Source organism: Mauremys mutica, chromosome 8, assembly GCF_020497125.1.
Source record: "Mauremys mutica isolate MM-2020 ecotype Southern chromosome 8, ASM2049712v1, whole genome shotgun sequence".
Classification (NCBI taxonomy): domain Eukaryota; kingdom Metazoa; phylum Chordata; order Testudines; family Geoemydidae; genus Mauremys; species Mauremys mutica.
Window position 1 is genome coordinate 28122496 of NC_059079.1, and position 26436 is coordinate 28148931.

General features: G+C 41.7%; 1 protein-coding gene across 6 annotated transcripts; it reads left to right on the forward strand.

Annotated features, from left to right (window-relative positions):
• The first annotated feature begins 39 nt into the window (after window positions 1–39).
• Window positions 40–26436, forward strand: SAMD13 (sterile alpha motif domain containing 13). 6 transcript variants are annotated; one of them, XM_045028655.1, is made up of 5 exons: window positions 352–489; window positions 5442–5526; window positions 16962–17073; window positions 22013–23574; window positions 25298–25433. In XM_045028655.1, the coding sequence occupies exon 4, from the start codon at window positions 22879–22881 to the stop codon at window positions 23557–23559; it is 681 nt and encodes a 226-aa protein (XP_044884590.1). In that variant the 5' UTR covers window positions 352–489; window positions 5442–5526; window positions 16962–17073; window positions 22013–22878; the 3' UTR covers window positions 23560–23574; window positions 25298–25433. The 6 variants fall into 6 exon arrangements, with proteins under 6 accessions (XP_044884595.1, XP_044884590.1, XP_044884597.1 ...); XM_045028656.1 differs by lacking the exon at window positions 352–489 and adding an exon at window positions 3924–4043; XM_045028660.1 differs by lacking the exons at window positions 22013–23574; window positions 25298–25433 and adding an exon at window positions 19284–20041 and having other exon boundaries at window positions 40–489.

Below are 26436 nucleotides of genomic sequence, written 5' to 3' on the forward strand. Positions count from 1 at the left end.
AAAACATTGTGAGACACCCGGGTTGCAGGGCAGGTGGTAACACAACCCCTCACTGGTCTAGATTGCACCCCAGAATGTGATATCCTCCCGCTTGTTCATTGCTGTTCCTTCAACACCTCTTCCCTTCTGCCCTGATTTACACCATGTGTCACTTAATGCCAGATTCGTGCAAGTTACACAACTGTATTCTTCACACGTTTTCTACTTGAGAAGTGCCCCACAAAACCCACTGACGTCTCTGCTGCCATTGGCTTTTAGCCAGCTCACTACACACACATGCTCAGCAGCAGCACAACACTCAGCCAGCAGGGGACCTCGGGGAAGAGAGGGTGCCTCATGCTCCCCTACAGTGACCTCTTCGTCCAATTCAGGAACAGCAGTTTTTGATCCTGGCACATGTAATGGCATGTGTGGCTTGGGACATTAACATTCGTGAAGGCCTGGTAGGGCAAGACAACCAATATTAAAGTCTCAAAGCTGTGTGCCAAGGTAAGTAACAGATTCTATCCTAATGCAATTAAGGAATGATAATCAAACTACAGGAAAATAGGGAGCTGAGGGGGAAATGCAGCCCCTTGCTGGCAAGTTAATGAATATTTAGAGTCAGAGAACAGATAGTTTGGAGGGGGATGAGAAAGCAGGTTGTGTGAATTAGGAGTCTTGTTGTTGTTGTTGCTATTAATGATCTAAGAGATAATTATGGGTATTATGCAGGTAGACTGGCAATGGATTGGCCTAAATCTGTGCCACTTTCAAATTGCCATCTACATCCTGGCAAGAATTAATTTTAACAACAACAAAACCGCCAGATGATTTCTTCACTGTCAGATATTTTTCATCTTCTACAGGGTTGTGGAAGATTCTTATTAAGAAGGGGAATTTGGGATTTTTGCCTTCTTTTTAAATTTGGATAAAATCTCTGAGCATTTTTGCTCTTCTTTGGTTAAACTCCTAATTTGTGGGTTGTCTAACTGCAAGGAAATATAAGGAAAACCAATATGAAGATTTTAAATATCCAGTAGAGAGAGAGAGAGACACCCACACCCACCCACCACAAAATCCTCCATTCCTGGAGTCCCAGACTGTCTTTCTTATAATAATTTATTCCATGATCATAAGTATATTTTAAATAGTCATAGTAAAAATAACTTATACAGTGCTAATTTACTAGGTTGTTTACAAGTAAAGAGTAAATTAGGTTCCCTGCCCCTTTAATCAATGCTTTAAAAATTAATGCAGCATGGAGGAAGTCTCCTTCCCAACTAGTGGGTCTCAGATGTAGGTCTGCATATTTTTATTGAGAGTTCATAGTGACCGTAAAATCTTGATTGCGACTCTTGCTCTGGAGTTATGGACTACAGCTCCCAGCATGCCACACTACCTGATAGCTTGTCTGTGATTGGCCAGAGCATCTTCTATTTGGAACTCTGCATGTGGGTGCAGCTGTGTTGGAGGAAGGCAGCCTTTTGCTGGCTATGAAGAAAGGTAAGTGAGGTCTGCTGTGCACTTCAGAGGGAATGGGATTTTTTTAATATTCAGTTTCCTTCTTCTGACTCAGTTACTGCTGTATTCCTCTCCTAAGCAGCTTCCTTAAAAATGCATGCTTTGCCCTGAAGTATATTTAGAGCAACTTACAACAGTCCTGTGTGGAGAGCCAGGACTTGCTGCTGGATTGAAGATGAGCTCAAAAAGAATCATGCATTATTTTTAAAAAGAAGAATAAAAGAGGGGATTATCACACTCTTAAGAGTTTACATTCCACACAGCTTAACAGTAATTTTTTCATTCTTTCAAGAGAAGTTTGCCTAGCTAGTCCAGCAGAAAACTGGAGTTCCAAAGTGAAAGTGATTTGATTTTTTGTTTCACTTGAATTTCTCTTTGAACAAATTTGCTGACATTTTCTCCCCCATGTCATTGCAAAAGAAAAGATCATTTGGCTCTGTCTTGCTCTCCCAGATCTAAATTCCAACATCTCTCTCCTCCACTGAAAGATTGCTGCACTTTGCTGCCATGCATGTGTGAGGTATTTGGTTTTCTTGTACTGCAGGCTCTTCCAGGAACATGGAAAGCTTCTCAGTAGAAAGCGGATGTTTGGATATTAATAAATGTACAATGTCTGCACTGATTTCTGAATGTTTGATCTTGTGCAGATAAAATAAACGTAGGGCCACCCAGGGCTGACCCCATGACATGGAACTGAGAACTGCCTAGTTCACTTCATTCCCAGTGTGGCCTGGAAAATACCTTTCACCAGTAACAGAAACCAAGCAGTCCAACAAGGCTCCATATTTGTCCCCTGCCTGCCCCCACCCTCTCCACCAATATTTCTCCAAACAGTATCTCCTTGTTAATTGAATTAAGTTACCTCATAACTGATTAAAAACAACAGAACCTGGAGATTAGGGCTCAGCATCGAACTCTTCCATAGGCCATTAATGTATTGGATTCATATCTCTGCTTTTAAAGGACTTTTAGGCAGAACACGTGTGCAGTGTGAACTTTATTTTAAATACTCAGAGGATTAATTGAACAGCATGATGGAAGGAATGAGAGGGTGTGAGGGAATAGCTGCCTGATGTTTGGATCCTCAAATGTCAGTTCATTACCAAAGTTAGAAACAAACCGATGCAACAAATTCAAGATGTCCTCATTTAGAACTTGCTCACTTCTTGAGAAACAAAGAGAATTGCTTTGTGCAGCTAAACTGTCGAACAAACACGTATTTATGCCACGTTTTCCAGTACATTAAGTGAGATGTGAAATGGCGGTGGGTTCCTTTGCTGTGTAACACTGCCCAATAAGTGTCTATTACTCCATTTGATTTATCTGTGTGTATTTATTTATTCTAAATAAATTCTAAAAAACCAAAAAAGCATGTACCACCACCACTTGCAGTGTCTTAACACAAAATTGTACTGTTTGAATGGTTTGTGTGTGCTTTTTTTATTTACCTGTCATTGCATAATGCAGGCAAAGTGAAATTGCCAGGGAAATGGACTTTAACTCTTGCATACAATACTTTGGCCAAAACCACTAATACCATGTTTTCAGAGACTGGAGTATTCATGAAGATGTCAGATTAATAGCCTGGAGACCAAAGTATGCCATTCACACAGTATTTATGACACAGATAACAGTAGTGCAAAATTTGCCCCTTACCACCTATCCAAGGAGCATCAGGACTGCTCTGGAGAGACCGTCTTTGGAGTGGGAATTGAGCAGAGGTTCTTAATAGTGAGTCTTGACCTCTTTTTTGGATCAGCTACTTTACAGTTTGAGCAAAGTTGCTCCTAACAGAATTTACTGTTACTAAATACATTGCATTTGGTCGTAGGGGTGAGTGGGAAAGGTTTACAGTGTCGAGGTCCCAAGAAGCAAATCACGAATCTTACACTGAATATTAAGTGTATTACTCCCCTGTCTAATGATTTGGGAGGATTTTCTACTCTCCTTGCAGGAACTCTTTCATGAAAAAGAAATTGCTAAAACTGGACCCTCTGAGATTCTTTCCAAGGGTAAATGTTGTTAGCGCCTCGGCAATACATTTGTTCCTGCAATATCTGAAATGTGCTTTCTCCTTATTTTCACTCAGGTTAAACTAGTTGGAAACTGCTTATGAATATTTAACAGTGTAAGCAGTTGTGAGGAAGCAATTGTTTGATAAAAGAGGGTAGGGGAAAAGATTCATTAATTTCAAAAGAGTTGTGGCTCTTTTACAAGGCAGTTGTTAAGTGGATTCTGCAGCAGGAGACGTGTGATTTATAGCATTAAATAATTATGCTGAAGGTATTTAGCTAACGTGAGCAGGCAGAAGAACACTGTGTCTTTAAAAAGTCAGCCATGAAACAGAAGGCAGTTGGTGCAGCTTGTATGTGGTTCCTAACGTCATGCTGGCTCTGAGCCAGCCTGATCTGATTTCACTGTGTCAAATTGTACCTCCTTATTGAATTCCTTTGCCAGCCTACTTTATGAAAGAAATCCTTGGGGGTTCTTTTGCTGTTCTTGATAAGCTTGTAAAAATGATTTGTTTTAGTTGCTTGTAGGTAGGTTTTTCTTTTTTACTTTTTTCCTAGAAAAATGACAATGTGGTGTAATGTTGCCTAGTGAATGATTTCTGAGATGCTTATAAAATGGTGAATGTGTGTAACTCAGTTTCCAAAATCTTTCCTTGTATATTGCAAAAAAAGAAAGCAACTCTCAACAGATCATCTCAGTAATTAAGAACTGCAAGTTTTTGTCTGTTTGTGTGTGCTGTAAATGAAAATACACACACCTGCAGCTTTATTTCTTCTTTTCATCTTGTTTCACTGTATCAGGGGAGAACATTTTGCTAATAGTATAATTGTTGCACTTGTCATTTTGCAGTAATGTCCTTAGATGGAGTGAGACGTGATTGGGGGGAATTGTATTAAATGATCTGATCTACAGTACACAAAGGAACACCTTTTTGATTAGTTTGTAATAGTTGTATTTGGTGTTCTGCATCCTGTTAATTATATATTAAATATAGTAATGGTTTTTCAAACGGTGGTTTTTTAAACGTTAATTTATATCCTAGATTTTTGTAAACTTTACATAGATGTAATGGTTTCCCGTTCTTTTCTCCTTCAAAGGGCTCTGACATGTCATAGGCATCCATTAATGCCACAGCAAGAACATCTTGAATATTTAGGTAGTTACCCAGTGCTCTGTGAAACTGGAGTGAATTGCTGGGAGGAAAAAAGTCTTGGATCACCTCTGCACTTCTCCCATGAACATAATAGTGGTGCAAAAATATGTACTGCAAAAATATCCCTGCATACTGCGGGGGTGGGGGGGGGAGAAGGGAGAATAAATTGGATTTTCTTCAATTTCACTCTAACTATGAGTCCCTGCTTCTCTCCTCTGCACTCACTACAGCTACTGAAGACGCTTCACTAGCTCAGGAAGGATAGTTGTGTGGGAAAAGCACAGAAGTAGGCCTCAGTAGACATGGATTTAATTCCTGGTTCTGCCACAAACCTCCTGGGTAACCTTGGGTAAATCACCCAGCTCATCTGTGCCGAAGTTTCCCCACCTGTAAAGTGGGGCACCGATACTTCCTTCCTCACAGGGATGTTGTGAGAATAAATTCTATACACATAGGTGAGATGCTAGAGTAATGGGAGGGGGGCATAGAAAACCCTATAAATAAGTATTAGAAAACACTTATTTTGGAAAAGGGTCACGTTGAATGCTCAGTCTCTGTCTGTAGAGCAGAGAGCACCTCTGCAGTTTGCTCATCAGCTTTTCCTAGTTTATAAGATGTTATCAGCTTCTGAGGAAAGCAGGGTCCTAACTGCACTTTTTCTCTCCAAAGGGCAGGTGGTTTTGTGCAGGAGAACACTCATTTCTGTTACATTATATTTCTCTTTTGTATTTACTGATTATTAAACACAGCTTTTTTTCCCCTCGTTGATTAGTTGCTGAACTTAAAGAAACCTCTACCCTCTCCATGCTGTCTGTTGACATGGAAAACAAGGAGAATGGCTCTCTGGATGTCAAAAAGTAAGTGAATTCCTGGGGTATGTTATATGTAGACAAAAAACTAAAACCAAAATTTCTTTAAATTCCTCCATTAGTTTTAATGGTTGAGGGTGGAGGAACTGGTGTATTTATTGGTTTGCAAGCCTTCCCCATTTGCAGTTGTCTTTATTGCATTCCAGCTGGAAACAGAGGTCTCAGACATTACATTGGTTAAAGGGGGCATCCTGCTGTGGTTTTTTTCAACCAAGACTGTTATGGAATTCCTTTCTGCTTTCTGCATGTGGAAAACAAACATAAAGCAAATACGCACCTTGTACCTGATTATGTCAAGTTCATAATGGTCTGTGGGGGAAAATGCTTTGTTCTTCTTTGAGTAACTGTCCCCATGGGTACTCCACGCCAGGTGCATGTGTGCCCGTGCACTTTCGGTTGGAAATCTTTCATCAGCAGTGCCTATGGATCTGCACCTGTGCCCTACCCATCCCGATGCTCTGGTCCAGAGGTATATAGGGAGAGGCTGACCTGTCACTGCTCCAGTTCCTTCTCAGCCCATTGCGGCTTGAGTCAGAATATCACAGTGTTTGCTTGTTAGCCTTAATCCGGCCTGCTTGTTTTCTTCTTTTATTTTTTAGTATTTTCTTTATTTACTTTGCTGTTTCCTTATTTTAATTTCTAGCACAAAATTGTGCTTTCTGGGGCAGGGGAGCATCCCACACTTCTTTTGTTTGTGGTCAGGGCCACCATCACCCTTGGCCTCTGTGGGTTTGTGGCCCTTATTCCTATGTAGGTTATACCCAAAACCTCAGGCTACAAACCCTGCCAGACCTGCCACAGATCTTTTCCCCTCAGCGATGGGCATTCCAGCTGCCTCAGAACATCTTACATCCCATCAAAGGGTAAGGTCTTCTTCAGCTTCAAGAGCAGATCCAAGAAGCTAAGGGAGGATAGATTGAAACTATTTCTTAAGGAGGGCTCCTTGAGCTTTGGGCTTTGAAACCCCTCCTCCCCCTCCTGTACATCAGCATCAGCCTCTCAGGGTGCTCTAGCTTCTTTGGTTCTGGCTCTGATAAACACAGAGGGGCAAGGGGCAGCTTCAGAGGCTTCAAAGACTTCTAAAAATGAAAGCCACCATTCTCCTGACAGGGAACCTGAAAGAAAGGCAAAGTCACCCCAAAGTCCAGAGAGCAGGGAAACTCCACATCCCAGTATGGGTACTGCCAAGCCTTCTACCTCTTCCAGTATCAACATGCCAGTACCACCGAAAAGACTTCCAGCATACATACTGAGGAGTCTATCAGCAAGCATCCTAGTGCAGCACCGTCATGGGTACCTGGATTGGAGCCCTCCAAACACAGATTCCTCTTGATCCCTGCTCTGGTACTGTCTTTCTTAGGTTCTAAAGACTTCCCATCCAAGACTCCACCATCTTCCCATTCCAGCTTCCTGCTCCCCTAGGTATATCCCAAGGATGAGACCCCAGGAACCAGTTGGTGGTTGTCCCATCAGCCTCGGCAGGACCTCACCATAGTGAGTTTGTGAACCCTGGGGCCCTATGATGGGGCATCTTTCCCATACTCATCCAGAGGGGCCAATTAACCTATTAGGCTGCAAGGGATAGTTAGGCTGAAAGGAAAGCCTTAATTACAGTAAGCTCACCTAGGAACAGGTGGGGCTTCTATGAAGCCAGGGAGCTGATAACAGAAAGGGGCTGCAAGAAGTAGTCTGTAGTCACTGCTGTTGGGAAGAGAGGCATGTTTGGAGCTATAGACTTTAGTTTGCAGTTACTCCCTGGGAGGAAGGAATTTGAGTGGCGGAGCCAGAAGGAGTAAGAAAGGCACATGGAAAAGTCAGGATGGTACAGACTTCGGGTGCTGTTTAGAGGGTCCCTGAGCTGGAACCTGGAATAGAGGGCAGGCCTGGGTTCCCCTACCAGCCACTAGGGGAGTGACACCATTGGGGCAGTGAAAGAGAAGAGTTCCTGAGACTGTAAGAAAAAACGTTGATACGCTAGAATGGGAGGACTATAGTGACCAAGCTGGTGGGCCAAGCCCTGAAGGCAGAGCACCCTGAGTAGCACCCGGGAGAGACAGTGGCAGCAGAGTGTTCAGCGACCAGCAGAAGGGGGCCTTGGACCTGAAAAGAGCTAATCCCCAGGAGGAGGCACCTCAAGTGGTGAGTAGAGCACGCTGTGGCAGACCCCTTATAGTGATCAGCTGTACAGACTGCTGTCACGCAGTGGGACTCACCAGAACAACAGCCACTGGTACCTAGGGACCCTCTTCCCCAGCCAGACCCTCCTGGGGCACAAGAGTTAAAGTCAGAGGAGGACGTATCTCCTCAGTGAAGTCCTACTCCTCAACAGATAGGGCTGTTATGCCCCCTTCATCATCCCATGTAGATGACTTCAAGACCTTCCAAGAGCTAATGAAGAGAATATCAGAGGCCCTGCAGATCCCTTTGGAGGCGATATAGGAACCTCAGCACCCCCTGGTTTGCATACCTTCCCTCAAAGAAAGATTGCCTTGCCTAGCAATGATGCTGTACTGTTACCAGCCTGTACAATATGACAGACTCTAGTGATCATCCTGCCTGCCTGCAAGAGGGCTAACAAAAACTACTAAGTACCAGCCAAGTGTTCAGAGTATCTTTTTCTCCCATCCCATCCCAAACTCTCTAGTGGTCAACACTGTTAACAAAAAAAAATAGTACTGGTCCAGATGGACCCTTCACGATAAAGAGCTCAAACCCCTCACCTTCTCAGCCGCAAGAGAGATTCCTCAGCTAGCAGCAACTGTACTTCATTAGATCCAGAGGAATTGTTTGTTGTCCTCAACTTCCAAGATGAGTATTTCCATATGGCTTGTAATCCAGCTCACTGATGAGTCTTATGGTTTGTTGTGGGCAACAACCATTGCCAGCACTGGGTTCTTCCCTTTGGCCTTTCAGCCAGCAAGAGAGTCTTCACAAAAGTCCGCTTGGTCATCACAGTCCATCTTTGACAAGTGGGGATCATCATCCTCCCCTATCTGGATGACTCGCTCTTCAAGGGTTGCTCCTTCCTCTAGGTATAGTCAGCAACCAACAAGGGCCTACCCTTCTTCCACTCTTTGGGACTTCATCTCAATTCCAGAAAGTCTGCCTTGATACTTGTCCACACATAGACTGCATTGGAGCCACTCTAGACTGCAGCTGCCAGAGCATACCTGCCCCCCAGACAGGTTCCCCACAAAGTCACTCTCATTGCTACATTACATCAGAGCCCCCAAACCACAGCAAGCCCTTCAACTTTTGGGACAGAGGGCAGCTTGTGACACTCCATGCAAGACTGGACTTTTGGTGTCTTCAAACCTGGCTCAAATCTGTCTATACTCCCAACAAGCACAAGCTGTCTGTTCCTCATAGAGTCCTCAACTCTCTCAACTGGTTGAGGGATCCCCCACAAGCTCTGTGTGGGAGTTCCATTCTTGCTCTGACCTCCCACAAAGATCATAATTACTTGCCTCCATGTTAAGTTAGGGTACCCACTTTCAGAACTGCACAGCTCAAGGCAAATGGACTCTTGCTCCAATCAGCATCCTCGAACTCAGAGCAGTTTGATATGCTTGCTAGCGCTGCCTAGCCAAGACCAAAGATTCTCTGAGTCAAAGTAATGACAGTCTACAGAGCGGTCTATTTACCATGTAAATTGCCAAGGAGGAGCAAGATCCAGAGCCTAGTGCATCGCCCACCACATAGACATCGGAGCCATTTATCTCACAGGCCAGAATTCAGTCCTGAATTTTCACCCAAAATGTGTGTTCTGCACTGTCCAGCCCTCTCCTGGACAGTTTAGATATCTTAGGTCTGTTGCCCCTGTAAGGGAATCAATATCCAACAGTTTGTTACTTTAAATGGAGAGTTACCCACACAATTCAGTTTAAACACAACACTGGATTCGTTTTGATTTAAAGAATAAAACAAGTTTATTTAACTACACAGGCATTTTAAGTGACTACAAGTTCCAGGCATTAAAGTAAGAAATGGTTACAACAGAAATAAAGATAAAGCGCTTTCTATTGCTAAAACTTAATAAACCAGACTTGGTCAAGGTGAAATCCGTACCACATGTTCCCAGGAACATTGCTGACCAAATTCTCAGGCCAGGATCTGCTCCCAAAGCTTGTTTCTTTTGTTGTCTTAGATGAAAGAGAGAAAGTCGAATAGGAGGAGATACCTTGGGGTGTTTTTGCCCCTCACTTTACTGTTCAGTCCCCTTTTGAAATGGATTTTCCTGAGGGTTACCACTAGATAAAGTTCACTCCCCCTGTGAGGCTGGAGTCATGGAGTGTTGAGGTGAAAGAGGTTTCATACTGTTGTTTGCTGTTCATGCTGTTGTTTGTTTGTTCTTTTTGTTCCTGCCCCCTTCCTTGCCAATAAATGGCCACTTGAGAAGTTTTTGCCCGCCAGCTTTGATGACATTTGGGTAGAGGTGTCATTTTGTCCTTTGTCTTTGAGAAACTGGTTTACCCAGACTTATCTGCTAAACACGCTTCAGACCTCATTTCAGGTTATGTTTATGACTTTACATAGAATGTTACTACAAACATTTTACCATGATATTATTGACCAGTGAGTTCTTAGTTTTCAAATGATACCTCACAAGGCATATTATGTACACAGATTATTACAGTAGTGTGTAGGGTGTGACTACAGTGGTGCCTTCGGTCACCCCCACACTATTTGGGTAATTGGGAGTATGTTCTAGTCAGAAAACCACCACTGAAACCTTACCGGCAAAAGTGGAAGCGTTTCCAATCCTGGTGCGCAGAGCAGCCACTCTGCCTTTCTGAGTCTCTCCACACATGCATACTTGATCACTGGCTACATTTAAAAACTATGGTCCTGTCTCTGAGCTCCAGTAAGGTCCACCTAACTGCCATTACAAATTTCTGCCCACCAGTCCAGGGATGTCTAGTATTCACACATCTTCCTGCTGCCAGGTTTATTAAGTGCTTCTCTAACCATTTTTATAACATACAAAAACCAACTACACCTTGGAACCTTAATCTACTTCACTGCCTTGAGAAAACCCCCATTTGAATCCATGTGGAGCTGTTCCCTTGTTCAGTTACCTCATTTCTCATAGTCATTGTGACATTCCCCTGGTGTTATCTGGACCGGTGATCTGCTAGGTCACTGCAGTCCTGGACTCTGGGAGCCAGCCTTGCTCTGCTCTGCTGAGAGAACCCCCACGCACAGTCTCTGGCATGTAAGCTGCTTGGATTGTGCAACCAAATGACACTAGCCAATATCTCCAGTCCCAGACACAACCCTAGGAACCTCCGTCTTGCAGTGTCCAGTTATACCTGCTGGATGCTGCAAGCTTATGAGAGTTTGTCAATTTAACAAAGAAATTGATATGTATCAGGCTTGTTATCCCAAGTAGAGTCTCTGACACGCTTCAAACCAAACACACTGCTTCAGGTAGAATAAACAAACAGATTTATTAACTACAAAGATGGATTTTAAGTGATTATAAGTCAAAGCACAACAAGTGAGATTTGTCATTTGGTCAAATGAAATAAAAGCAAAATGCATTCTAAGCTGTTCTTAACGATTTCAGCGCCCTTGTAAACTTAGATGCTGGCTGGTTGCCCTGCAGCCAGGCTCTCCCCTTTGATCAGCATTTCAGTCGCTTGGTGGTGGTGTCTGTAGATGGAGGTGGAAGAGAGAGAGAGAGCATGGCAAACGTCTCTTCCTTCTATCATGTTCTTTCTTCCCTCTTGGCTTTGCGCCCCCCCCCCCCGGGTCAGGTGAGCATTACCTCATTGTAGTCCCTGACTGACCAAGGGAAGGGGGATGACTCATTCAAGAGTCCGCCAGATCCTTTGTTGGTGCCTAGGCCGGTGTCCTTTGTTCCTGTGAGGCTTGGCTAGGTTTGTCCCATACATGCCCTGATGAGGTGTGAACTGCCCCTCTGTTCCTGGAGAGCTTTGCCTAGGCTTGTTTTAAGACATGAGGACATATTTTTAGCCTCATAACTATATACATGAAATTACAACCTATAACATTTCTATAACAAGAAAGCCCAGTGCATCGTGAGCCTTCCAAAGACACCTGACCTGACAAACTTTGCATTGGATACCACACAATCCTATTATAAGAATGAACATGGGGATGCAGGGTGTTCTCCCGAGATACAGTGTGTCATCGGCTTGGCCAGAAGGGTAGGGGAACTGGGAGTACTTGTAGCTGATCCACTCTACATGGTATTCTACCAGGACAAGGTAACCTTATATCCCCATTCTTATTTCTTACCTAAGGTTTCATTAGAATTCCACATAAACAAAGACATTCAGTTACCACTTTTCTACCCAAAACTTCATGCCTCATGGAAGGAAACCAGTCTTCACATTTTGGACATGAGAGGCGCTCTTGCCTTTTATCCTGATAGAAGTAACCTCTTCAGAGTGTCTCCCAGATTTTGTCAGCTTCTCAGAGAGAGTGACGGGATGTTCGATCTCCACCCAAACACTATCTAAATGGGTTTCAGGATGCGTTTTAGCATGTTACAAAGCTTTGGAAATGCATCCACACCTAGGGTCACTGCCTGTTCCACTAGGGCACAATCCACTTCTGTAGCCCTACTTAAGAACTTACCCATCACAGACATTTGCAAGGGCACCACCTGGTCACTTGTGTGCACCTTTTCCCAGCACTGTGCTATTGTGTATGCTCCTAGGGTAGATGCAGCCACTGGCCATGCTGTTCTCCAATCTGTAGTGAATCCGCCGCCTCAGAAGCATAAATCCTATTGACAGTAGATGTTCCTAAATCCCTTTTGAAAATGAAATTCAGGCTCCTAAATCATTTAGGTGTTGCACTGTTGAGCACAGCAATGCCTACCTACCTTTAAAATTCTGGGCCTTAATCTTTGCAGTTCACTTTTCTTTTCTTTTCTTATTTATGTTTGCTGTTCGCATGACCAGTCGTATAGAGCTTTCATGAATTTGTTTGTACAAATGCTGAGAGTAAGCATCTAAAGTTGCAGTTACACAGCACCTTCCATCCTTACAACCAAGGATTGACGAAGGAGATAGCATGAGAGAGCTCCTCCTCTGTTGAGGGGGTGAGAACTGCTCAGGTAGGGACTCAGAAGAGGGGTAGTTGGCAGGCCAGGTACCTGCCTGGGGCTTCCAGGCTTCCTGCCAGTGGGTGGCACAGCAGCCTGATCTGAGAAGTTGTCCCAGCTGGGAGGCACCTATCCACCTTTTCCAAAGAGAGTTCTGACCCCGTGCTGGCTTTTCTGCCCATCCAGAGATGATGATAGATGGAGATGATACATACGTTTGGTGCAATGTCTTGTCTGAAATAAGGTACTTCCAACTTTCCTGTCTAAAAACCTCTAGGACCTGCTATTTTTATTCCTTTTGACATCAGTGCAGGTTCTTCACCCTGGTCAAATCTAAATAGTGGCACTGGGTGGGGAACAATAAGCTGCGTGCATGCGTGTATACACGCAGACACACACTTTGGCTCGGTTGGCTGCAGGCCTGTTGCTTGGGGACATAAACTGCTTTCAGACACATTCCTTCTCATTTCCCCCAAAGGGAATATCGTGCACGGTGATGGGCACGATATAAAACCAGGTAGATAAATTAGATAAATGGTTCCTAATCTCTCCCCACATGCTCCATCTCATCGCTATAAGATGATGATGCAACAACTTATTACCACGTAACATCAAGACCTTTGATGACAGCTATCAAAACTGGTGAGCTTCCCCTCCTATTTAGATCTACTTTAAGCACTGGTTACAGCACAGCGATTTGCATTTCTGCAGTAACTATACATGGATCATACCATGTATGTCCATTCGGAAACCACCCTCAGTTAGAAGCCTCACCTTTGCCATAGGTGTTGCAGGGGGAAAGTAATCAAAACAAGGACAGCTTATATTTAATTATTTTCCCTTTTGGCTCAAATGGTAGAGGCTCAGTTACTAATTGAAGGTGACTATTTAAAGCTGGGTAATGTAATTAAATTGAACAGAAGCTGTGGTTTCTAAGTGAATGTATACAGCATGTGTGTGCTTATGTACAAAATAAGCATTTGGCACTATGTTAAAGAGGTTATTAATAGCTTTAGTAAAAGCTGTTTTTTCAAGATGCTGCTGTATCTTTCCAGACCTTTCTGCTTCCACCACATGATGGCAATAAAGGCACAATACACAGACGGTGGTGAAAAGCAAACAGGCCACAATTTTATTCGTAATCAGTGCATCTGGTACTGGGCAATTCAACCTGTCAGGTCATAAAACGCCAGCCCCTTTAAGGTTTTAAGGCACCCTGTGTGCCGGACATAAACACGAATTTATGGCTTAAGCTATGATTCTCGCACATTCCCTTTCCTTGTCTAAAGAATTGAGCTTTGCACAAGAGTAATAAGGCAATGAGGAAGCTGTTCAATCCACAGTCTGGGAGCCAAGAAAGGTTACAAATCCAGCCAGTCTCAACTGGATTCTGCCACACTCCTTCCAAGCTTTAAGTTCTGTAGTTTTTGAAACCACCTCTCATTTGAGCAAGATGCTGCTATTTGTGAGGCAGGAGCCTGCACTTACTGGGACCAGTTAATCACCAGTGTAGCTCCAGTGAAGTTAACGTGTTTATACCTGGCGTGAGTCTGGACCATTGTGCATAAATATTTAAGAGCAATAGCATGGAGAACTAAAACCTAAAAATAAAATGTTTTAAAACAGGCCTTGAAGCACATTAAGCTTGAAATTAAAATGTATTTGTTAGTAAACAAAATGTTAATAGGCATTTTTGCACATTAAATCTTTTGTTTGCTATATAGAAAGAATATGGAAAATTAAGCACTTTTAAAATTCACCATACTTTTTTAATGCTCAATTTTTATTTTAAGTGGTGCAATGATGCAGATTGTAAATGTGATGTGAGAGGCATATTCTGCACCTTGGGGAAAATGCAGAGGTTTATGTAAAAATCTTAAACTAAAATCCATTCTGTATTTAATCCTTTGCTTGCAGTGAATAGTATCTTACTCCACAAGTAGCCCCATTGAAATCAGTGGGTTTGTTTGTGAAGGGCTCTCAGCCTGGCCCTTAACTTACTGTGGTTTTTGGGCTACGGCTGTGGAATGCTTTTGTATTATATTTCATGAGTGACAAAACATTTTAAAGGGGCTAAAATCCTAATGTGCAAGCAATGTTACCATGCAACTCCAAAGATCCAGAATTCTGCTGTCATATACAAATATAGACCCCAGGAGTCAGAGGAGAAGCAACAGCCAATCACACAGCTGGGAGACCCCCGAAGCACTCAGTGAAGTTTGAGCCACCATCTGCAATTGTGCCCCTGTTCTTTGTGGCTGGTCAAAAGCAGTTAGGAGACCGTGGACCCTGTGCTGACAGAGATGATTACCGCCTCTTTCTGTGAAATCGATCTTCCTGCCACTCTGAAATGCATAGTGGTCTAGCATTGCTGCCTGACTAAGCCCGCGCAAGATGGAAGCAGTGATAGTGGGAAGAGGAACCTTTGGAAGAATAGGCCAAAATCAATCTCCTGAGCACATCACCGGGTGCTCAACATGCTGTTTTGACTCTGTCCAATACTGGCCACAATCTACAACTTGAATCCTGACTGTCAAGGCCCAGAATGGACTTGGCCTTTGCTATTTTAGGGATCACATAGCTCCCTAAGACCACAAGCAACCACTATAGTCATCAGGAATGGTGGAGCCCTTCTGCTGCTGTGGTGATGGGGGCCGTATAGATATCTAGACAGATACTTTTGCTGTGGTAAGCTAACACTCATCGGGGCAGGGACTAGACCTTCTCAGCAGCAGAAACTCCCTTCCATCACGGTGATCCTGAACCTCACGAGTTTTGAGGTCAGATGCAAGATTCACCACTTGGGCATTGCTTTCCCTATTAGTAATCCAAACAAGCTCAGTATAGACAGATGCAGGAAGAGACGAGAGAAGGAAAAGTGAAGCAAGAGAATTAATTTTTTAAATTTCTAAATCCACTCTGATAGATAGTACAGTCTTCTTGAGTACTTTTATGACCACATAAGCTTTGATAGCCTTTGCATTCCATAGTGACGAGTGAATTATAAATACATAGATATGCATGTATGTGCTGTGCACCTGGGATTAGACTCCAGGGCTAAAGACTGCCCAAAGATGAAAGATACTGTAAATGGCCTTGTCTTTCATGTTCAAACTAAAGGAAGCTAGAGCAGTAAGTCTCTGGGCCAGATTTCTGACCTGGGACACATGCATGCAAATCCCAGTGGTTACAATGAGATCTTGGGCAACGTATCTAAAGGCTGAATTTTGGCTTCTGATTATTTATATTCATATTCAAAATATGTATTATAAAGACCTTTGGCTGTGGCTCTGTTTCTCTCTTGGGAACCCCTTTAATCATTTGAGACCATGGAAGTGTTTTGCCTGATTTCAGAAATATATATATATATATAAATTAGTTCTTGTTATTTCCTCATTGATGCTACAACTGAACCATTGACAGGGATGGCACAGTTAAAATGGAAAATATCTGTGGCTGAACTTCTTTTGTACATTGAAAGCTGTAACTGTAGAAGCATTTTATAAAAGCAGGTGTTTCCTGTGAGTGACTGTTCATGTCCTTAAATTACTGGATGAAAGCCAGAGTCAAGCTAGTTATGTGTAGGTTTTATTAACAACTTGCAGAGCCAAAAAGGTTCTCTGAGATAAGAAGGTAGGTTAGGGATAAGCAATGCTGTCTGGAATCACTCTGAATTAATAACTAATGGGTAACATTCTGAATGATTTGTTGTTTCTGATGCTGTTGAAAGCAATTGGCTGAGGTCAGCCACAGAAAGGAATCAATTCTGACTGTGTTTAACAGATGTTTTCAAGGATTCTTAGCTGATTAGAAAATCCATAGATTTGTTAAATCTTAAAGGCAACGTTGAAAGACTTGGATAATGGGAGCATGTAGAGTGCTTAACGGTGCAGATGCATCCCTGATTCATAAGAGAGTTTATGTATATAGTCCATTGGGGATATGCACATTGGAAAATACTGAAGTCATCTGAACAGAGTTTGGTAGGAGAAACAAATAGCAGCCCAAGTCTTGGGAGACTGGTGTTCAATCCCAAACTTGGTACGTCTTGTGTTCCGAGGGCAGTAGGGGGCTGGGGAGAGCTGTGAAGGCAGCATGTTCAGCCCCTGCATGAGGAGTCTCTATTGACCCCGTCTGGCCAATGTGAGGACTAGCGTTAATGTATTCTCAAGGGAGAGGTATCCTGCCTTTCTCTGGTGTCCTTGACACTGGGTCTTTGAAGTGGGGAAGAATGTGAGTGACTGTCATTTCTTTAAGAGGGTCCTGGAGGATGCCTTCCCCTGGGGGAAAGAGTACATGGGTTGCACACACATAGTGATTGCCTGTCTAAATTTGCATTTTGTAGTTCAGTAGAGAATGGGAGACCTCCTGATCCTGCTGACTGGGCTGTCGCTGATGTCGTAAATTACTTCAGAACAGCAGGATTTGAAGAACAAGCCAATGCTTTTCAAGAACAGGTAAATGGGATTGGATTGACTGTCACTGCCCTTTGACTCCTCACATTTTCATTATACGGGCTGGTTGTACAAAGGTTAGGGCATGGTCAGTCTCCTAGAAAGGGAACATTCTGGGTGGCAACCACTGGGATTATTATCTTTAAACAATATTCTCACTTTACAGGACATGCACTGTAGCTGGAGGAAGGCTGCTCTTGTGATCTAAGCATTAGACTGGGAGCTGAAGAATCTGAACTCTAGTCCTGCCTTGGCCACAGCCTTTTCTGTGTGGTCTCAGGAAAGTCACTTAAACGCTCTGTGCCTAAGCTTCACCATATGTAAAATGGGAATAGTACTTCCCTACCTCCTAAGGGTGTGGGGAGGATAAGTTTGTTAATGTTTATAAAATGCTGAATTCCTCAGAAGGAAGGTGCTCTCAAAGAATTATGTCCACAAGTTCAGTTGCATGCTGCTTTGTTGCCTGGGAGTCTTGCTCTCTTGGTTTGAGGAAAAGCTCTTTGATTAATGTCATTACAAGTAATCAGGACAGAGAAATTGAATGTAGGGGGGAAAGCAGTGGCCTTCTTGCATAGCAACAGCACATTGCTCTGCTACATGAACCTAAGAACGGCCATAATGGGTCAGACCAAAGGTCCATCTAGCCCAGTATTCTGTCTTCCACAGTGGCCAATGTCAGGTGCCCCAGAGGGAACAGAACAAGTAATCAAGTGATCCGTCCCCTGTCGCCCATTCCTGGCAAACAGAGGCTAGGGACAACCATCTCTGCCCATCCTGGTTAATAGCCAGTGATGGACCTATCCTCCATGAATTTATTTAGTTCTTTTTCTAACCCTGGTATAGTCTTGGCCTTCACAGCATCCTCTGGCAAAGAGTTCAGCAGGTGGACTGTGAGTTGTGTGAAGAAATACTTCCTTTTGTTTGTTTTAAACCTGCTGCCTGTTAATTTCATTTGGTAACCCCTAGTTCTTATGTTATCAGAAGAAATAAATAATACTTCCTTATTTACTTTCTCCACATCAGTCATGATTTTATAGACCTCTTTCATATCACCCATTCGTTATCTCTTTTCTAAGCTGAAAAGTCCCAATCTTTTTAATCTCTCCTCATACCCCTAATAATTGTCTTTGCCCTTTTCTGAACCTTTTCCAAGTCCAATATATCTTTTTTGAGGCAGGGCGACTATAGCTGCACACAGTATTCAAGATGTGGGTGTACCATGGATTTATATAGAGGCAATATGGTATTTTCTGTCTTATTATTTATCTCTTTCTTAAAATTTCCCAACATTCTGTTTGTTTTTTTGTCTGCCGCTGCACATTGAGTGGATGTTTTCAGAGAACTATTCACAATGACTCCAAGATCTCTTTCTTGAGTGGTAACGGCAAATTTAGACACCATCATTGTATAAGTATAGTTGGGATTATGCCTTCCAATGTGCATTACTTTGCATATATCTACATTGAATTTCATCTGCCATTTTGTTGCCCAATCATCCAGTTTTGTGAGATCCTTTTGTAGCTCTTTGCAGTCTGCTTTGGACTGAACTATCTTGAGTAGTTTTGTATCTTCTACAAATTTTTCCACCTCACTCTTTATCTTTTTGTCCAGATCATTTATGAATATGTTGAGTAGTACTGGACTTAGTGCCAACCCATGGAGGACACTACTATTTACCTCTCTCCATTCTGAAAACTGACCATTTATTCCTATCCTTTGTTTCCTACCTTTTAACCAGTTACTGATCCATGAGAGGATCTTCCCTCTTATCCCATGGTAGCTTACTTTGCTTTAGAGCCTTTGATGAGGGACCTTGTCAAAGGATTTCTTGAAAATCTAAGAGTCCTGTGGCACCTTATAGACTAACAGACGTTTTGGAGTATGAGCTTTCGTGGGTGAATACCCACTTCGTCGGATGCCCACTTCGTATTCACCCACGAAAGCTCATGCTCCAAAACGTCTGTTAGTCTATAAGGTGCCACAGGACTCTTTGCTGCTTTTACAAATCCAGACTAACACGGCTACCCCTCTGATACTTGAAAATCTAAGTACACTATATCCACTGGATTCCCCCTTGTCCACATGTTTGTTGACACCCTCAAAGAATTCTAGTAGATTGGTGCGGCATGATTTCCCTTTACAAAAACCATGTTGACTCTTCCCCAACAAATTATGTTCATCTGTGAGTCTGACAATTCTGTTCTTTACTATAGTTTCAACCAATTTACCCGGTACTGAAGTCAGGCTTACCGTCCTGTAATTGCCTTGAGAAAGATGTTGGTGCTTCACTTGTTGGGCTGCTGGAGAGGAGGCACAAGACACTGGTATGCTTTTTATCTCAGGGGAAACAAGGTGATGGCTGGAACAGCCTACTCCTACAGCATTTCTGCCATCTGAGTAGAAGCAGTGAAGCCAAAGGTGACACTTCCCCCTTGGATGAAAGGTTCCACAGTAGCTGTCTTGATCTGACAGGGAAGGATCAGTGAAGAAGAATCAATTAAAAAGGTAGCCAGGGACTGATCACTCAGTAAGCTGTTAATGCAATATGGATCCTTTCTCCTACAGGTCACTGTTTCATGGTTCAGTGCCAACAAAAGTCACAACAATGACCTAAAGTCAAACAAATAACAATGTTGTCTTCTGTGAAAATCTCTCCATAATGAAGATATGGGAACGTACCTACTTAGAAACAGTTTCATTTTTATTTTCTGCATCCTTCGAGGGGATGTTTTCTTAAAAGCTGCTTATTTCATTTAGTTGAGGATCTGATAAATTACAAAATATTGGCCAGATAGAAATTACAGCTGTGAAAACTGCATAGTAATAATCTCTTCCTGACATTCTATTTCTGCCTATTTTCTTTGCTTGATTTTGCAAAAATTGTAAAAATCAATGTTTTTTGCAGCTGATAAGAACAATTTTGAAGGGGAGGATAGAAATCTGGAATCTTTTTATATATGTAACATATATATATATATATAATGTGTGTGTGTGTATATGTAATTTGTGTATATGTAATTTATATATATATATATATATATATATATATATATATATATATATATATATATATATATATAAACCATTTTTTTTAAAAATCATACAATTCAGCAACCACCTTTTTAATTTGGCTTAAGAGATATATTTATAGCATGCATGTTTTAGCAAAGATTTAACAGATTTCAGGACCTGTAGGCTGCCTCTTTGCCTGTTACATTCTGATGTACCTGATATCTTTGCACTAAAAGACTTTGGTCATTTAATGGCGATGGTTCTAAACTTTGATACAAAACTTCTGTGTCTCACCTCATCCATCCATCCATCCTTTCAGGACCTCCATAAGGCGTTTCAAATGTTGCAGCTCCAAACTCTTCCTCTCACAGACAAGAAGCCTATCAAAATTCCGTTCTAGCCTTCTTTATTTAGCATAGAGCCGTCCAGTGCTACAATGAATTGCAGGCTTTCCCCCCCCCCCAAAAGTGGCATTCAAAAAGGAATAAAATTAGCTTCTTGCTACTGAATTAATCTAACTGACCTTAAAGCCTGAGAAATGAAGTCCAGCTGATGATTTATGACTGCAGCCTGGTGGCTAAATTTAGTCTCATTCTTGTGGAAAAAAGCCTTGTTTGGGGTAATTCTCTGGAAGGGCTCAAGGAGCCTCTTTCTACAGCTGCTGCTAACTGTTCAGCATATTTTACATTTAAAGATGAGGAATTGGACAGACAAGAGATTTGACTGAGTCTGTTACTTCTCTAACACCATCAAGAACATCACCTGTGACTCCTTTCCACCACCCCACGAAAGGAGGTTTTATGATTAAGAAAAAGACAGTCTAAGGAGTCAGGGGCTCTGGCTTTTCTTCCTCTGACAGACGTGCCTGGGTGAGTTCAGTCAAGAATCTTACCCTCTCTGTGCCTCCGTTGCCTTGTCAATAATGCAGCAGGAATAATTGCCAACTTTACTGCACTCTTGTGAGGCTGACTCTCAAGAATATCTGCAGAGCTTCTGAGATCACCTGATGGAAGGCAGTATAGAAGTGCTAAGTGCTGTTTTTATTATGATGAAGGTAGGACAGCTGTTGCAACTTTCCTCCAAAAACCACTAGTTCAGGTTCCATTTATGTGTGTGTGTTTGTGTTAATTCTTGGATCTCTGAGGGTCCTCAGATCTTTATCATTAGGAACCCAGCTATGGCAACACAGAGGGATCCCTAGCTGTGCTGGCATTGGCTGTTGCCCCTGGCTATCCTCTGTGAAATTGCACCAGGAGTTAATGCTATCTCAGGACTTTCCACCCTACTTATGTACTCGCCTGAGGGCAGGACTGGGCAGGCACGCATATAATGTGGCTCTTTCCCCACATCCCTAGCCACACACACTTGTGGGGGAAAGTGTGTGTTTGTGGTGGAAAGCGTCCCACATAACCCCTTGCCTTACCTTTGCCATGGAAAATTGGTCTCCACTGTACTGCTTCCATTAAGTAGAGGGAACACATGGGCCATTCTTTTGTATAGTGGTTGGCTACAACATATGTATTAGGGAATTGTTGGAAAATGTGATTGCTTGCTTTGTTCTCGAATCCCACTTTTTGCATAATAGTAACTGAGTCCACGCTTTTTTTGTAATGAGATGTATAGTACATTTCTCGATACTCATCCATAAAATACCCTGATAAATGGCTCCAAGCTGCTTTAAAACCTGAACATGTCTTACAGATGAGGAAAAAGATCTGAGGAAGAGCTCTGTGAAGCTCAAAAGCCTGTCTGTTCTACCAACAGATGTTGGTCCAATAAAAGATATTACCTCACCCCCCTTGTCTCTCTCACATGAATAAAAGACATTTTTTTAAAAACTGTATATTGTGACTACTAGTGTAAGTGGTTAATTATAAGGTGATTATACTTCTGCTGGTATTATTAAATCTTAATATCTCTCTGATTTCAGTGGATGTAAGTCGATTTCAGTGGAAGAAATTACTACAAAAAAGTGAAAATAGCAAATTAGCAGGGAACGGGGTTGCTGTAACTGTGAGGGAGTTGAGGATAGAGGGGAATTAGAGAAGCAGGAAGATGCAAAGTACGGAGACAGAAAATCTGAGCCATAAACATTCTGAACAATTGGCTCAAAGAGCAAGACACTAAAATAGACTGCAACACATTGCAAGGCTGAATTTGAAGAGCTTTGCTAGTATGCCTGCATTGCTTCAGCAGATGAAAACACAAGTCCTGACAATGCAGCTGGTGTGTGTGGGTGACTTGATGCATGTAGCCCTTTGCCACATGTTACGATTTTGTATATTTAACAGAGAAAGCAAAACTTTCAGTGCCAGCTACCAGAAACAATAATAATATTCATGGCTGTCATGTAGCCAGAGGGTTATATTTCAATCATGCTAAATTTGACTCTTCATAACCAATGTAAAGCACTTTAAGCAATGAGATTGCAGTATGCAAATGAACTGAAGTCCTCAGCATGGTTATTAGCTGACTTATCTCTGATGTCACAATCCCCACTCCAACAAAGGTCTCTTCATAGCTATCCTGAAAGCAGACTGTTGGTTGGAAAATAGCTAGTTTTCCATGTCTCTCTCTAATGAAGATACCTTAACAAAAACATGGAGGAGCACAAAGAGACATTTTGTAAATCACTTTAATATAAACATGTTTTCCTTTTAAAAAATTTGTGATATTACTCAACAATATTAAACTTGAGGGACGGCGAGAGTGCCGAGAGGAATTAGCGTTTCACTGGATTGCCAATGGTTGCTGAGGAGAGAGACTGAATTTTGCTGCTGAGGACATCTTGACAAGATGGTGAATTATTATGACATTCTAGGAGTGCAAAGAAATGCCTCTGCAGATGACATTAAAAAGGCATACCGAAAACTGGCATTGAAGGTGCACCCTGATAAAAACCCAGAGAACAGAGAGGCAGCAGAGAGGAAATTCATACAAGTCTCTAAGGCATATGAGATTTTATCTGATGCCAAAAAACGGGATGTCTATGACATGTCTAGTGAAGGAGGTATAAGTGAAAAAGACAGAAGAGGTAGAGGTGAAGGTGGAGGGAAAGGTAGAGGTAGAGAGAGAGGCAGGGGTGGGAGTCACTTTGATTCTGAATTTCCATTCAGTAGCCCCCACACAGATGTGTTGAGAGGAATGGACTCCTTTACAGTGAAACTCTGGGATGATCTACTTGATGGAATTTCTGGCATTCAGCGAGGACTCCATGGAAGAAGAAGCAGAAGTGGTGAAGGATACTCTGTCTCTATTGCTGGAGTGTCTCCTATTTCAGGGACTGGATTTACTTCATTTGGTTCCCAGCGAGTTGGGGGCTGCTCTTCATCCTCCATCACGTCACTGAACAAGAGTGGGAAAGGCCACTTCAAATCAATCATAACAACCAGCAAAATAGTTAATGGCATCAAAATCACTACAAAGAGAATTGTGATGAATGGAGAAGAAAGAGTAGACACCATTATTGACCATTAACATGCTCAACAATTGGTAAGAGGCAGCTACTATACTTGGATAATGAGATATTGAAAACACACATTTATCAGAAATATTAAATGATGACAAGCTTCATTTGAGGGATTAATCAGAGTAATGAGGCTGTGGGGGAAGTTTAAACCAAAATCTACTTTTGATTTGCTGCAGCCTAATTGAAAATATTTATAAACAGTTCTTCCAAAGTTATTGTGTGTGGGTGCCACAGACTGGTCAGTTAATTCTTGGGCTATCATTAATGCATATATTTTGTCTATAAAATTGTTGTGAATTCTCTGTGAACTTTGCATTCATTAATAGTTATCCAAAGTGAAGAATGATCAGAGTTCAGGCCAATCAATACTTACACTAGCATGAATCTTATGTTTTTCCTTTTGTCTGAATTGTGAACCCAATGGCTAATATGCTCTGAAGTTGACATTCTTTGTTCACTTCAGTTAGTAAGGAAAAATGTGTAGTACTGGAATATGTAAATACAAAATAACATTGCATTTCTGGTGGGTCGTTTTCTTGCTTCACCTAAATGCTGGCAGCTTAGTACATTTTGATAACTAGCTATGTATATTTATATTACTGTATAGGCAAATAGCAATGAATATAGGGAGTGAACTGGGTCTACGTTATTTGCTAACAAATTCTAAATCAGTAAATGCTGTTGTTTTTGTGGAAAAAAGAACATAAAACAGTGTAGGCAAACTGTGTAAAGCTATAAACTTCTCTGGGACTTGCTGACGTCAGAAAGCATTCCAGCTACACCATGTGATGCCAGAAAGGTATTGCTCTTTACACTTTGATGCATGTATAGAGCCCTGTAGGTGTAGCTTGCGTTCAGTGTTTTGTGCCACACAGTATCATTGCAGTCAGTGCTTAATTTGTAATGAAAGAGGTGCCAGGGCTCAAGCAATTTATTTACATTCATAACTGATGCAGCAAGCCCAGAGGTGCTGGGGCTATGAATTGCCAAGCCTAAAGGTGCTGGGGCCCAGCCCTGGCAAGCCTTGGCACAAATTAAGCACTGCCTGCAGGATTGTGAGGGGAAGGATGGTCCTGTGATGAAAGCACAGGACTGGGATACAAGGGATGTGGATTCTGTCCTGGCTCTGTGACCTTAGAGATGTCACTTAGAGGCAAATTTTTAAAAGTGGCCTCAGATTTTGGGGTGGGATTTTCAAAAACGCCACAGTGACATACACTCTAAATAGACAGGGCAGACAAAGCAAGGGAGAAAGGAAATATTATCATCTTCTTTTAAAAAGCTGGGAACTGCGGCACAGAGAGATCAAGTGACTTGCCAAAGATCATACAAAACCATCTATGGCAGAGCTGAGACTTGAACTCAGATCTTCTGCACCACAGGTCACTGCATTAGCCACAAGACCACCCTTCCTGCTGTACCTAGTAATTAAAACATTTACCAGCATCTGTGAATTTGAAACAACTTGGAAAAATTTCAAATGCGGATGCTTCTAGTTACACACCTGAATAAATAGCGTGATTTCTAGAGGTGCTGAAGTCAATAGATGCTGCAGGGGGTGAGCACTTTTGAAAATCAGCCCATCAGCATATGTCATCATTTGTTTACAGTTTATGAAAAAATAGAGCATAGTATTTCTGTTTTTCATGAATGATCCTCTTTAGTAAACTCTTGTCTGTTGAGAATAGTTTTGTAATCTTTTAGATGTGTACGTTTCCCTTAATTACTTGTTAATTCTTTTTCTAGGAAATTGACGGCAAATCATTGCTACTGATGACAAGAAATGATGTATTGACTGGACTTGCATTAAAACTGGGGCCAGCTCTGAAAATCTATGAATATCACGTAAAACCTCTACAGACACAACATCTAAAGAACAATTCTTTATAGCGAATGGTCTAATTGGGGTCCTGTTGTGCCTCCAATAACAATAAATAAGCAATTTGGTTTCATGTGATGGAACTTTGTAAAGAGAGAATATATGTCTTAAGAATTTAAACCAAATGGAAATTATATATATCCTATTGGATAGATTTGGCAATATACTGTACTATGACTGAACTGAGAAGGATGGTGTGGATTTTCACATGGTACATAATGATTTTCTCCTCCAGCTCCCTAAACAGAATACATTGAGATGATAAAGTCAGATTCTGAACAAAAAGTGAAGAAAGGGAGTTCTTCATTTCTAAGCCAAACAAGAGGTTAATTTTCAAGAATTACTTAAAGTACTCTTAAAAGTTTACATATATTTGAGGAGAGGAAGCAAAAGTAGATTCTGATTTATGTCAAATATCTGCTGAAGTTACTGCTCCTTGTAACTGTGCGACTGGATTGGGATTTGCCAACTCACCCCTTTTTGCAAAGGGTCCTATTTTTGACCTTATTAAGGTTTATTTGTGGTATATTGCAATGTTTAAAGCTGTATGTACAATTAACATAGCACCTTCTATAGCAGAAGGCCTTCCTAAGAGGTGATGGTTGTTTGTGTATTTTTGGTGGTCATATTTTCAGCTTGTTTTCACCCAGTTTTATTCACAGTTCTAAGTAAGGTATACTTGTTTTTAAACAGCGTGTGTTGCTTTATAAAACAAAAATAAAGTTCATTTTATTATTTTAATTTATAAAAATTTCTTACAAATTTTGCAGAACATTGTATAAAGAGTAGAATTCTGCAGTTTTTTTAAAAAATATTGTATTTCATGGTGTTGCAATGAATAATGTTGATGTTTTATTTGATTTATGGTTTAAATATTTGTTTCCAAAAATGTGAAAGAAGTTGTCTTGTTACCATAGATCTCTGTTAAAAGAGAGTCTCGTTCAATCTGTTTGTACTAGTTCCCAGTTTAATTGGCTACTGGCTACTGCAATAAAGCATTGCTTAT

Excerpts from the sequence above, each read along its gene's own strand:
- SAMD13 (XM_045028655.1), top strand. The coding sequence starts at position 22,879 with ATGGTGAATTATTATGACATTCTAGGAGTGCAAAGAAATGCCTCTGCA.